At 46.4% G+C, this 13047-nt stretch overlaps 1 protein-coding gene and 1 long non-coding RNA gene across 2 annotated transcripts in view; one reads left to right on the top strand and one right to left on the bottom strand.

The window, feature by feature from the left end:
• The window catches only part of Ccbe1 (collagen and calcium binding EGF domains 1), a 226740-nt gene extending 216906 nt beyond the window's left edge, over positions 1 to 9834 (top strand). Inside the window, exons 5-6 of the mRNA XM_036204489.1 lie at positions 7266 to 7400; positions 9770 to 9834. Coding sequence (XP_036060382.1) covers positions 7266 to 7400; positions 9770 to 9834 — 200 coding nt within the window. The remainder of the gene's footprint in view (positions 1 to 7265; positions 7401 to 9769) is intronic.
• Positions 9835 to 11990: 2156 nt separating this feature from the next.
• On the bottom strand, positions 11991 to 12846 carry LOC118594646. Its single transcript, XR_004946394.1, has 3 exons — positions 12809 to 12846; positions 12677 to 12712; positions 11991 to 12021 (listed from the first exon to the last, which is right to left on the bottom strand). It is a non-coding gene; the product is annotated as an uncharacterized LOC118594646 (long non-coding RNA).
• Between the last annotated feature and the right edge of the window lie 201 nt (positions 12847 to 13047).

The raw sequence follows: 13047 nt of genomic DNA, 5'->3' as shown, positions 1-13047 counted from the left end.
ATGGTCACAGTAAGGTTGAGTGGTCAAAATAGAGGACTGCACACCCAAGGTAAGGTCTGGTCCTTTCCAGAAAGTACTTTCTGACTCCTATTATAAGTGAGATAAGGGGATGTTTGCTTGGGTTCATTCTGGCTCAGCAGGTGTGGGTTGAGCATCATCTGAGGAGGGAACCATACTGTTAATCCCAGGGGAATCATCCCCTGACAGGTAGGCAAACCGTAGTAATAACTAGAAACAAGGGGCCAGACAAGTAGGGAGAGCTTTTCCTAGTCACTGTCACTTTCCCTAGACATTGTCCCTCATGTAGCATTTAGGCTTATTATGAAAACACTGTGGTATGAGTGTCAGTATTTTTGTTACTAGTATTTGACAAGAGAAGAGATAGGAATGTCAAGACCCTGGGGTCAAGCTGGGCGTAGTAATCCCAGCACCAGAGAGGCTGGGACAAAAATTCACTCCAGGCTATGGCCAGCCTGGGCTACATAGCAAGATGCTGTGTTTAAACAACAAAACCCCGAGGATCATAACTGAGAATGTTCAAGTTGGGCAGGTGAGGAAATCAGTTGCTCAATAAAAATGGAAGGACATGTGAGTGATAGAGAAGAGCCTTGTGGGTTTTGATGAGACAAACTAGACCATGTTGGGGGTCAAGAAAGACTTGGCCTTGACAATGTCGCTCGAAAACTGTGTAGAACAGTGGTTCTCAACTGTCCTAATGCTGCGACCCTTTAATACAGTTCCTCGTGTTGTGGTGACCCCCAACCGTAAAATTGTTTCATGGCTACTTCCTAACTGTAATGTTGCTACTGTTATGAATCATGATGTAAGTATCTGTTATTTCGGATGGTCTTAGGCGACCGCTGTGAAAGGGTTGTCTGACCACCAAAGGTTGAGAACCACCGCTCTAGACTACCAGTTGTACAGCACTGAGGATAAAGGTGGAGGAGCTGGCTGGACTTTAATTGGAGGTGAAAACTTGTGTGGAGGTAAGAGGTGTGACTACGACACGGGACAAAGAAAGAGAGTTGAGGCTTTTGAAGTCTTAGGACTCATAAAGACTGAAGTCTGGACAAGTCTCAAGGGCTATAACGCCAGACCACAAACACAAGACTAAGCAATGGTTTAAAGCTGGTGAGCGCAGGCGGAATACTTCTTGTCTAAACTGCTCAAGGCCAGAAATACTTCATGTGTCAGAGTTTTTGGATTGGGAAATATTTGCACAGACCTTACTGTTTTGAGCATCTCTAATCTAGAAATCTGAAAGACTTCAAAATCCAAAAGCATCATGGACTCCGAATGTTTGAAGTTTTCAGATTAGGGATCCTTTACACATATGGAAGGCCTGGGTGAGTTGAGCAAGGACTGAGCCACACAGAGCTCACCCGTACAAGGAGGGCCTGGCAGCATTCTATACGGTGGATTTAAAGGTGAAGAATCTTGGTGACGGTGCTGTTGACACAGGAGTCTCGGAGTCTGGATGAGAATAATGCCAAGAGAAACAGCACCGAGAAGAGAGAAAGAAGACACAATTTAAAGATAGAAGCTGCGGGACTGAGAGTGGGCAGGCTCTGGAAACAAAGGACTGCATCCATCCATTACCTTTGCTCCGTTCAAAAGCCTACAAAGTGGAAAAGACGTAAGTCTACAAGACCAAAAGGGAAGAAAGAACAGATATCAGCAACAAAATGTTGGAAGCTAGAGAACAGACCTTGGGGTGGGACGAAGCTTAGGAACATGGGGAGAATGAAGCCCTGGCCAGCACCAGGGGAGGCTGAGGACAACTGACCTCATACTAAACCAGACAGGCAAGATCACTGGAAATAAAAGAGGGGACTGGGAAATGACTATGTTAGGGAACGTGCTTATGGTACAAGCATGAGAACCTGACTTCAGATTCCCAGTGCCCACATTAAAATGCCACATGGCATAATGTCTGTAACCCCAGTGTTTTCAGGGACAGAGGTAAGTGGGGTTCTGAGGACCACTCTTCCGCAAGTCTACCAGATTTGGGGAGCCTTCAAGTTCAGTGAGAGAACCTCTCTCAATAAATGAGGTGGAATGTGACCAAGATAGACACCCACTAGTGACCATCGGCCTCCATACACATGAACATACAAACATGCAAAAGCAAAAACAGAAAGAAAAGAAGAATTGGCTAAGAGTTGCCCTCCCGGATCTTGTTCTGTCTCAGACAGAACACTGACCCTTGCCTGACCAGACAAGGAGAGTCAAGACAGTTCTTCTGAGAAGGCAAAGCACAGGCTTCAGAGACAGTCAGAGACAGAGTCCAGTACTTAAAGCAGGTATTCAGCTCATGCTCACACATTGCCTTTTCAAACAGCCTTCTCTGTTCATTTGAGTTCCAGTGACTTATTCTCAGGCAACGATTTAGAAATGTTATCCTTGGGTATACCAGATGGCTCATGCAAAAGACCTGGCACCAGCATTCTACCCAGGTCATTTATAGTGAGGCCTAGGGCTATACAACCCCATATGCAAAGAGCCATGGTTAATAAATCATAATTAAGCAAGAGAGGCACCAAAGGGTCTCCAGACATTAAAGCAGAAGTCTTCAGAGCAAAACATATGAGGAAAAGAGCCTTAGAGAAAACACAGACTTTACATGGAGAACACTTCAAAATACTACCATTTAGGCTTTGGGGGTGGGGGGGCGACACAACATCCATGGGACAGAAACATTCTGTTACTAAAAAGGAACAGAGGAGAATAAAGAGTCCTTAGAAATGAGCAACATGATGCAAAAGCTGGAAGATGAAATGAAGGAAATTTCCCAAGAACTAGAGCAAAAATATCAAAGGAATGAAACCTAGAAAGAAAGCACGAGACTGTTAGAGGAACGTCCAGGTACCTAATGATTCCACCCAGAACAGGAGCGGTAAGCCTCAGAGATGCAAATCCAGAAACTTCTGCAGAACTGGAGGATGAGTTTCTAGGTAAAAGGGGCCCTTTGAAGATTGACCTAGTTCCACATATAGTAAATACATTATGAAATTTTAGTACACTAGAAGTAAAAGAGAGAAATCTTGAAAAATTTCAAAAGGGAATAAAAAGAAATTCGTTCGACATAGAAAGACTAGGATTTAGCCGTAGGACACAAGAGAGCAGTGCCTTCAAACAACGATGTCAAGTTGTCCAGCCTTAGCTACAGGTTTCAGCTCTCAGCACTCCCACGTGTTGACAGTCATTTTTACATATGTGTGAGCTCAACTCAACTTCTGTGGCCTTTTTCGGAAATACACTAGACAGAAGGCCCTACTGAATTGAGAGAATAAATCAGAAAAGATAAAGTGTGAATGGAAAAAGACAGGGGTGTCCCTCAAGAGATAATCACATACGTCGTTTTTATTAATATTTTTATTTATTTTACATACTAACCACAGTTTCCCCTCCCTCCTCTCCTCCTGTTCCCTCCCCCCATCTCCTTTGTACACCCCCACAATCCACTCCTCAGAAAGGGGCAGGCCTCCCATGGGAGTCAACAAAGCCTGGCATATCAAGTTGAGGCAGGACCAAGCTCCTCCCACCTGCATCAAAGCCAAGAGAGGCATCCCACCATAGGGCATAGGTTCCAAAAAGCCAGCTCATGCACCAGGGATAGATCCTGAACCCACTGATAGGGACCCCCACAAATATACCAAGCTACACAACTGTCATCCACATGTAGAGGGACTAGGTCAGTCCGATGCAGGCTCCCTGGCTGTTGGTCTAGAGTCTGTGAGCTCCCACTAGCTCAGGTCAGCTGTCTCTCTGGGTTTCCATGTCATGATCTTGACCCACCCACACCTTGCTTATATAATCCTTCCTCCCTTTCTTCAACTGGACTACCAGAACTCAGCCCAATGCTTGGCTGTGGATCTCTGCATCTGCTTCCATCAGTTACTGGATGAAAGTTCTCTGATGACAATTAGTCACCAGTCTGATTACAGGAGAAGGCCAGTTCAGGAACCCTCTCCATTATTGCTAGTAGTCTTAGCTGGGGTCATCCTTGTGGATTCCTGGGAGTTTCTCTGGCACCAGGTTTCTCCCTAACCCCTAAATGGCCCCTTCTATCAAGATATCTCTTTTGTTGCTCTCCTCCATCCCTCCCACAACTCAACCCCAGTTTACCCCCTCTATGTCCCCCCAGCCTGCCCCCAGTTTATCCAGGAGATCTCATCTATTTCCCCTTCCCAGCTCCCATGTGTCCCTCTTAGAGTCCTCCTTGTTACCTAGTTTCTCTAGGACTGTGGATTGTAGCCTGGTTATCCTTTGATTTATATCTACTATCCACTTATGAGTGAGTACATACCTTGTCTTAATGGGAAGAAGTCAGAATGTTCCACCAGGGGTGTCCACCCTTTTGACAGTGTAACATGATGTCATCTACAAATATATTAGGTTATATTCATAATTATCCAGGGACACATGTGGCCTATATGGGGACTGAAGGTTGGACATGCCTGTTTGGGGGAACCTCCCCAAGATTAAGTCACTAATATATCCCAAACACCTTAGACATTTTAAGAGATTTCCAAAATTTTCTCTGGGGATAAATTAGTAACAGCATTGCGGAATCTGTGTTGTGTGGACCAAAAGTTAAATCCTAAAGGACAACAATAACTGATTAACAGAGAGGATTTGATAGGAAGAATTTTGGGGGGGGGGCATTGAGAGTTTAAAAAGCCAAAGGAAAACATTAAGCACCACAGAGATTAAAAGGGGCAGGCAGTGGCTACCAGCCCTGCCCAGGGGAGCAAAGACAGACAGTGGACCAATTCAGACTTGCAAGCTCAGAGGGAGAGTATCTAGATTTCTGTCAACTGGACACAAGCTAGAGTCATCAGAGAGGAGGAAGCCTCAGTTGAGAAAACGCCTCCATAAGATTGGGCTGTAAGCAAGCCTGTAGGGCATTTTCTTAATTAGTGATTGATGTGGGAGGACCCAGTCTATCATGGGTGCTTACCACCCTGGGCTGATGGTCCTGGTTTCTATAAAAGAGCAGGCTGAGCAATCTATAAGAAACAAGCCAGTAAGCAACACTCCTTCACGGCTTCCGCATCAGTTCCTGCCTTCAGGTTCCTGCCCTATTTGAGTTCTGGTCCTGACTTCCTTTGATGATGAACTGTGATGTGGAAGTGTAAGCCAAATAAACCCTTTGCTCCCCAAGTTGCTTTGTGGTTTCATGACAGCTACAATGGTAACTCTGGCTACGACAGTATCTCTGGAGGGAGCCTAGACGTCTGAGGCACTAGACGGTCAGGATTGTTGCTCTGAACTCTGAGAATATGACCCATGGATCTGGAACCCATGAAATAGGATATAATGCAGCTGATTCTGCTTGTGGCAGGAACACTACTCACTGGCATTTCCTACCACTGTTGAGACACTCTCCTAGTGTGAGGAAGGAGGAGGGAGACAGAGATGAGACTCCCGTGAAAAGGAAGTCCAGACAACAAGCAGACATGCCCAGCCCCCCTTCCTCTTGCAAGCTCCCTGTCTTTGTGTTTCTATGTGTCCATCCTGACTATGTGTGCTCTCTCCCCTTCCCCAGAGTCCCTTAACCACAGTGCCTAAAAGACCAGTGGCTACCAAAATAAAAGTGTCCAAAGACCCAGGTCCAAAAGTAGCCATGGAAAAGGAGGTGAGGCAGGTTTGAAATCATTAGCAACCCCCAAACATACACCAGGGTCACCGGGACTATCTTAATTCTGGGGAAGCAAAAACAGAGTGGGGGGGCTCCCAAAAAATAAATGGTCAGAGTCCATGTCTAAACTCAGCAGATAACAGCTTTCATAATGTCACTGTTTTGCAAACACTGAAGTCTTATTCAACTAAAATCCTCAAGAATTGCTGACTAAATGGGGAAAGAAGTATGTTGTTCAAAGGGGTGCAGGGAGGTGATGAAGACACAACACATCTCTTGCACAACCGGAAGTCAGCAGGGTGTGATTAAAAGAAAGACGTGGCCATTGTGAGATGCAGAGGTGAATATGAGAAACACAACTCACTGGAAGGGTGGAAGAGACACCCCAGGGGAGCAGGGGTAGAAGGGGGCACTGGGACGGTTGCTTCTCAAAGCAAGCCTTGCTGGGTGCCGCGGTTGGCACAAGTCCTTTAGGCAGGCACTCTGCCTTTCCTCCTCTCTCTGGTTGCTGCCCAGTGATGGTGAGCACTGGTAGGAAAGGGTCACTCACCACCCAGGCTGAGACCTGGCTCTCGAGCCAAAGGAACCTAGAATTTCATTGAGAAAATCCTATCTAACCAAAAGCGGTGTGCAAGGCTGGTCAGAGCCCATATAGGCAGAGGAGACCTGGACTCATCCTTGTAGGGAGGAGTGATTAGTAAGGGCAGTTTTAGCTCATCGTGAGATGGACATGACCCTTGTCATGCTAACTCAGCTTGTGTCAGGAGCTGACAGCCCACCTGTCTGGCTTCATATATACCAGAGCAGAACAGAGCCAGGCTCGCTCTCTGTCCAAGGAGACTGCATCTGTCAGCACCTGAGGAGAGCAGCGGTGATTAATGAGATGTTGAGTCTGGGCTGGGAGCAAACGCTGAGCCAGAGCTACTGACTCAGAGCCAAAGGCCCTTCAAGAGGTGCATTAAACGCCAGTTCATCAGAGCCCAGGGGAGCACATGCCCTAATTCTTTGGGTAATAGCAAACTTACTCTACTTACTGAAACTTACACGGGCTTTGGGCTGTTAAGACATTTGTGGCCATTCAAATGTGTACAAGTCCTCTTCTCCAAATGCAGGATCAACCCTCCTGTGAGCACACCTTTTACACTTGCACCTGCCACCACTGGCTCTGAAAAGTTCCCCACAACTCCAAAGTATTCCTGCTACTTCGCAGAGCCTGCCTAACCCCAAGGTCTTCCTCCCACCAACCGACATACTGCTGGGAGGAATACACTCTCTGTGTCATTAGGAGGGAAAGGTAAAACAGACCCCAGTGATGCTGCAGAGCCTGGCTGCCTAAACATCTTGGCGCTCTGGATAGTGGACGAAAGCAGAAGGCTGATAGGGTGACCCAGGGAAGAAAACCCAAGTGATGTTTGCTTTTAGTCACAGAAATACCCTGCATTAAACACTCCATGGTAGCACTCTCGGAAGCTTGGAAAGAGTCAATAGCTCTCCAAAGGGAGCCAGTCACACTTCACATTTAACCCTTGGCAAAGAGCGCCCCCCCCCAATTCTGTTCCAGGCTAGGGCTGGGTCCCTCAGTGCATGCTGAGGCTGATGTGAGTGTGCTCTTCTCTTTCAGATTATGACATCTGTGCCCAAGCTCCCTGTGAACAGCAATGCACCGATAACTTCGGACGGGTGCTGTGCACTTGTTACCCGGGGTACCGATATGACCGAGAGAGGCACCAGAAGCGGGAGAAGCCGTACTGCCTGGGTGCGTAGGAAATGCATTTCCAGCTCCTGGGGACATGCTGCTGTGTTCAGATACCTCTGCTCTTTGTTGCATTTGCTGCAGCAGCAGCAGGACCAGGTCAGAGGAGCTGCTGTAAGCTCTGACTCTTCCCCTGAAGTCTTTGTACTTGTGGGATGGAGTGGTGTTTGGTTTTAGCCTGTGGACCAAGAGCTTTCATCATGTTTATCAAAATAAATAATGTACAAAGATGTCTTCAGGAGGTAGAATTAGTCAGAGCCTAACTGAGAGGAAAGAAAAGAGCTAGGGAAAAAAGGAGAGTGTCCTACATCAATGAGAATGGTATAAGAGGTCAGAAGCCAGGTGTGGTGACATACACCTTTAATTCTAACACTTAACGGGGGGGGGGGGGGGCAGAGGCAGGAAGATCTCGCTGAGTTCGAGACCAGCCTAGTCCAGGAGAGCCAGGTTTACAGAGAGAGACCCTGCCTCAAGAAAAAAAAAATCGCCGGGCATTGGTGGCGCATGCCTTTAATCCCAGCACTCAGGAGGCAGAGGCAAACGGATCTCTGTGAGTTCAAGGCCAGCCTGGTCTACAAAAAGCTAGTTCCAGGAAAGGCGCAAAGCCACACAGAGAAACCCTGTCTCAAAAAAAGAAAGAAAGAAAGGAAGAAAGAAAGGAAGGAAGGAAGGAAGGAAGGAAGGAAAGAAAGAAGGAAGGAAGAAAAGAAAAAATTAGAAATGTAAAATCACAAAGCAAAATGAGGATTGGCTTCCCTGGAGTTCACGCAGGACAACAGAAGTATTGGTATGTCGAGCAGGTGGGAACAATTTGAAGAAAGCTGAGGCCAACTGCCTGGACTAGAGCTGAGCAAACAGTCCAGCCACCCTCAGTGGCCACCAGCCTGTTTCTTGTGTTCCCCTTGACTGGGGTTTTCTACCATTCCCTTCTAAGAAGGCTCCGGACTTGTCTCAAGAGACTGTCTATTTCAAAGTGTGATCATTCTGTGGCTAACCTGGGGTCTTGGCCTCCTTTCCAGGGCTAATGAGACAAACTGAGCAGTAGACCCAGGAATGTGCCTTTTCACAAATGACACTAAGTGATTGATAGGTTTAGTGAAGTTCAAGAATCAGAAGATGGACTGAGATGGTCAATAGGCTCGAGAGGGAGTTAGCAAGCAGCCTTTGATAAACAGCCCTTCCCCTCTGTCAACTAGGGCTCTGTGAAGAAGCTTTTGGAAAAAAGTCTAGCCATGGGCCTTCTACAGCCTCCCAACAGTATCTAGAAATAGTATCGCACACTAACAAAGGATGTAAGGATGCGGCCAACACAATTAAGTAAATAGAGCAGGAGCACATGACACCACCTACATAGAGCAGGAGATGTCCCCAGTGGCTCAGTGCCACACAGGGAGGCTAATATTTCAGTGTCCAATAGCTACTTCAACTTCCTGTTTTCTTTTGGTGACCAGGGGATCTTGGGTTCAACAAAGAGTGCAGAGTCTGAGGTGGTGTCCTTGTTCCCATCCACTCTGCCAGGTGTCTTCATCCAACGAACAGGAAATGGAATGCAGCCTTCTCCCTTTTCCTGTGGTGAGAAACATTTTGTTTCTGCCCCATGCCACGGGGAACTGAGTCAGTGATGTACACAGTCCATGCTGACTCTCTTGGGGTCCCTTCTTTGATGATCTCATGGCTCATTTCCACAGCTCACCAGGGGGCAGCTTGGGTCAGTATGGAGCAGGGGCTGTCCAAGGAAACCTCTCTCCAGGAGGTCCATCCTACTATTTACTTTTGTTAGATGTAGCTTTTTCCAGTTGCTGCCATGTCTCTTAACTGGGAAGAGACCATTCCTAAGTGACCTTTGGGTCACCATCCTGCTGTTTGGAACCTCCCATTATAAAGGGGGATTAAGCCTCAGCACATCAAGCTACCTGTAGAAGTCAGCTATGTTGCTGGCATTTTGTTTTCTCTTCCATGGAGCCCTAGGGAGTGCTCAGGGCTGGCCTCATTGTCAGGCACCACCGGGGCGTGAGCCTCTGAGGCGCCAAGCCACAGGACAGACACCACCACTCTAGGCACATACATGGCCCAGAGTTAAGGTTTCCTGTATGGCCCTCATTCCTGGAACTTCACTTTATTCCACACTTCTCTGGTTCAGGTCTAGAAGTTTCGCTTGCTCATGTCAACAGAGGGGCCAGTTGCGTTGCTGTGTTGAAATTGTTCCTAGGAATTTGCAGAATTTGATATCTGTGATGTTTTGAAGGAAAAATCATTTTTAAAATCAACATCAATCTACATTGTGCTCCTTCAACCCCCCTTTAACTGAAGAGCCATACTCCCGACTGTAAAGGGCGAACAGTTAAGTATTTTGAACACAATTTTCTTTTTAGAACAGGCCTTACATTTCCAAGAGCCCACTTTGCCGTTCTCCCCTACCCCTTTTGGCACTGTGTAAATTTAAGATCTTGTGGGGAAATTACTTAGAAAACTCAAAGTCTGAGAACTAGGATGTCAAGGATGGTCCTGATGAAAACCACCCAGCAGCTCTTCAAGAAGAGCATGTTAACCATCACATCTCCTGTTGCTAGTGTGATGTGCATGGTACCTGGAAAACAGGATTTGGAAGCAGAGAAAAGAGAGGGTAGGAAGACAGTACAGACAAAGGCTTTAGGCCTCCAGTGGTATTTTCCTTCAGATGCAATGACTGGGCGAAGCCATGCTTCTCTTCTGGTGACATGAAGACATGGGATGTGCTATGGATAAAAGTTCCTGGGGGCCTCAGAGTCTCTCGCTTCACTTCTTCTCGAGTAGTCATCCCCAGATCCAAAGTCCAGAGTCTCTGGGTAGCTGGAAAATTCCTGAGGTAGGGGGAAGTCCTCTGTTGAAGAGTGAGTCCCATGCCCGAACACCTTCTCCTGCAGCTCAGCAATGTCATTTCGGATGTCAGCCAGCACAAGCAGCAGGAAGTCGAAAGAACCCGGGGGTCCCTGTGTGCGTGGGAGGAATCAAAGCTGTGAAGCTATACCTACTTGTTACATCAGCATCCTGCAGATTTGCTTCCTGTGAGTCCTGTGGCTCATGGGTGATGACCTTCTAACCAACTCTGTAGCCTAAATAGAGTAGATAGATCTAAGGACTGCAGGAGCAGCCTGGGATCCTCAGGCTTGTCCCCCCAGTCCCTCTTCTCACACATGGACACTGGTGACACAGTCACCTCTCCTTTCTCAGGGGAGTTCCCAAAGAAACCTGGAGGTCAGTACAGTGGTCAAGAGGTTAAGATTCTGCTGGATTTGAACCAACCTCTTCCGAGCTGTGTGGCCATGGCAAACTACCTGATGTCTCTGTTTAAGCTTTCCCCACCTGTAAAATGCAGATTCACCATCACAGGCTTCCACTGGGCTCAGACGTGGACATTTAAATGGAGTGAATGCAAAGGGCTTAGAGGGAAGGAAGAGTTTAAAATGTTTTCTGCTCTTTCTTAAAAAATAATGAAGTTATTAATATGTTTATAAGAGGAACAACTGAATGAAGCTGAAAATATGTTGTTCCTTATTGTCTAGAAAGATCCTAATCAAACCTTCTTTATTCTATTATTAGATATTCTTCATCATGTATAATATTTGGCAAGCTTTAATTTTTATGCAATGCCTCCTCGGAGCTAGGATTACAAGTGCACTCTACTAATATTGGCCTTTTCACTTGGACTCTGGGGACTGAACTCAGTTCCCCTTGCCTGAATGTCATGTACTATACTGACTAAGCCATCTCTTCAGCCCTTCTTTCAAACATCTTATGATGCATTTGAAAATGGATTCCTGGCGTAGTGGGCTTCAGAGGACATATTTCACATAAAGATTATCAAGATCAAGGAAAAAGTAACAACAGGAAACAAATTTTAAAAATTTAAGGCATTTAAGGCATCTACAGCTTTCTTCCTAACCACAGACTTGACTGCCTGAGTGACAGCTGAATGTGTCTTCTGCTACTAAGACCCACTCATACATGCTGTGGAATAACCCTTTGTATACTGTGAAGATGTGCTGCTCTCATTGGTTTAATAAAGAGCCAAGTGATCAATAGCTAGGCAGAAAGAGGTTAGGTGGGAGAGCAAGACTGAGAGAGCACTGGGAAGAAGAAGGGTGGAATTGCCAGCCAAACATAGAGGGATCAGGACATGTAGAAAATGAGGTAATAAGCCATGAGCCATGTGTCAGCATGTAAATTAATAGAAATGGGTTAATTTAAGTTGAATGAGCTAGTTAGTAACAAGCCTAAGCTATGGGCTGAGCATTTATAATTAATAATGTTTCTGTGTGGTTATTTGGGAGCTGGCTGTTGGCATGGAAACTTCCATTAACATGTTTAAATGTTATTTATTTGTGTAGGGATATGTATATCACTCCTATAGTGGTCAGAGAACAATTTGCAGGAGTCAGTTCTCTCTTTCCAACATTTGGGTCCTGGGAATTGAACTCAAGTCATCAGGCTTGATGGCAAGTGCTTTTACCCACTGAGTCATCTCACCAGCCCCAGCTCTACTATTTTATGAGTGCCACACTCTGGAGAGCATCCCCATTGGGTAAGCAGGACAGACAGTGCAACTTACCGGAGACCCTGGGGGCCCAGGTGCTCCTCTCTCCCCCTAAAACCGAAAGGTGAGGGTTAGCATTCTGGAGCATGCAGATGTTAGCACCACTGTCTCTGGTTAGACACCCACCACCCACAACCGTCCTCTTGCAGGGAATAAATTCAGAGTTGGAGCTGGATTCAGGGGATCTCTTATTGGAACTGGCAAGCTTGGGCTGAGTGGCTTGGCTGCTGAGTTCTCACAAGGCTAATGTATTTTCAAACCAGATCTGATGAGGAATCTTGTCTTTCTGGGAAGTGTGTGAAACACCAACCTTTCAAAAGTAAGGCCCACCAGCTGCTGTCTGAGACAAGCAGCTGTCAGCTCTAGAAAGAAGCCAGTGCTTGCATAGAATGGAGCTCTGTGTGGTTCTCCACTTAAACAAGTGAGGCCATTCTAAAAAACATAGGTTAGTGAGGAATATGAGTGTAATCATAACTACATGAGGCTTATACCACAACACCCAGCTTGAAATTCATTCCCCCCACAATGTTGCATATGCTTTAAAAGTTTAGGATTTTCAAGCATTATAGGCTGTGGGGTTTGTCATTCTCAATTTGTATATCTGTGTCTCAACTTTCAATGGTAAATGGGGTTTGCCAAGCTTCATTGGATGTCCAAGTGGCTAGAAACAGACCTGTAGCTGTCACGGACCATTTACAAGACTTACCTTGGAGCCGTGTCTTCCTGGTGCTCCTGGTGGGCCCTAGAAGACACAAGCATCTGATTTAACTAAAAATAAATTTACAGGACAAGAACCATTTTCCCCCAGTATTACATGGGTCTCCGAGGAGATACTGACCATAGGGCCCCTCCGGCCTTGCTTAATGTGAGACAGGTCAGGGGATGGTCCCATAGGTCCCATTGAGCCCCGTGGGCCAGGCTGTCCAGGAGGGCCTGGCATACCAGGGAATCCAGGACTCCCCTTGGGTCCTGGTGAGCCTGTAATCAAGAACATCTTATTAGCACTTACCCCATAATAAAGACCAATACAGAGTCTAGGAGTCACTGTAGACATTTGCCTCTTAACTCTGCTCTTTG

Source organism: Onychomys torridus, chromosome 13 (assembly GCF_903995425.1).
Source record: "Onychomys torridus chromosome 13, mOncTor1.1, whole genome shotgun sequence".
Taxonomy (NCBI): domain Eukaryota; kingdom Metazoa; phylum Chordata; class Mammalia; order Rodentia; family Cricetidae; genus Onychomys; species Onychomys torridus.
Note: the sequence above shows the minus strand (reverse complement) of the source record. Positions and strands in the feature narration are given on the sequence as shown.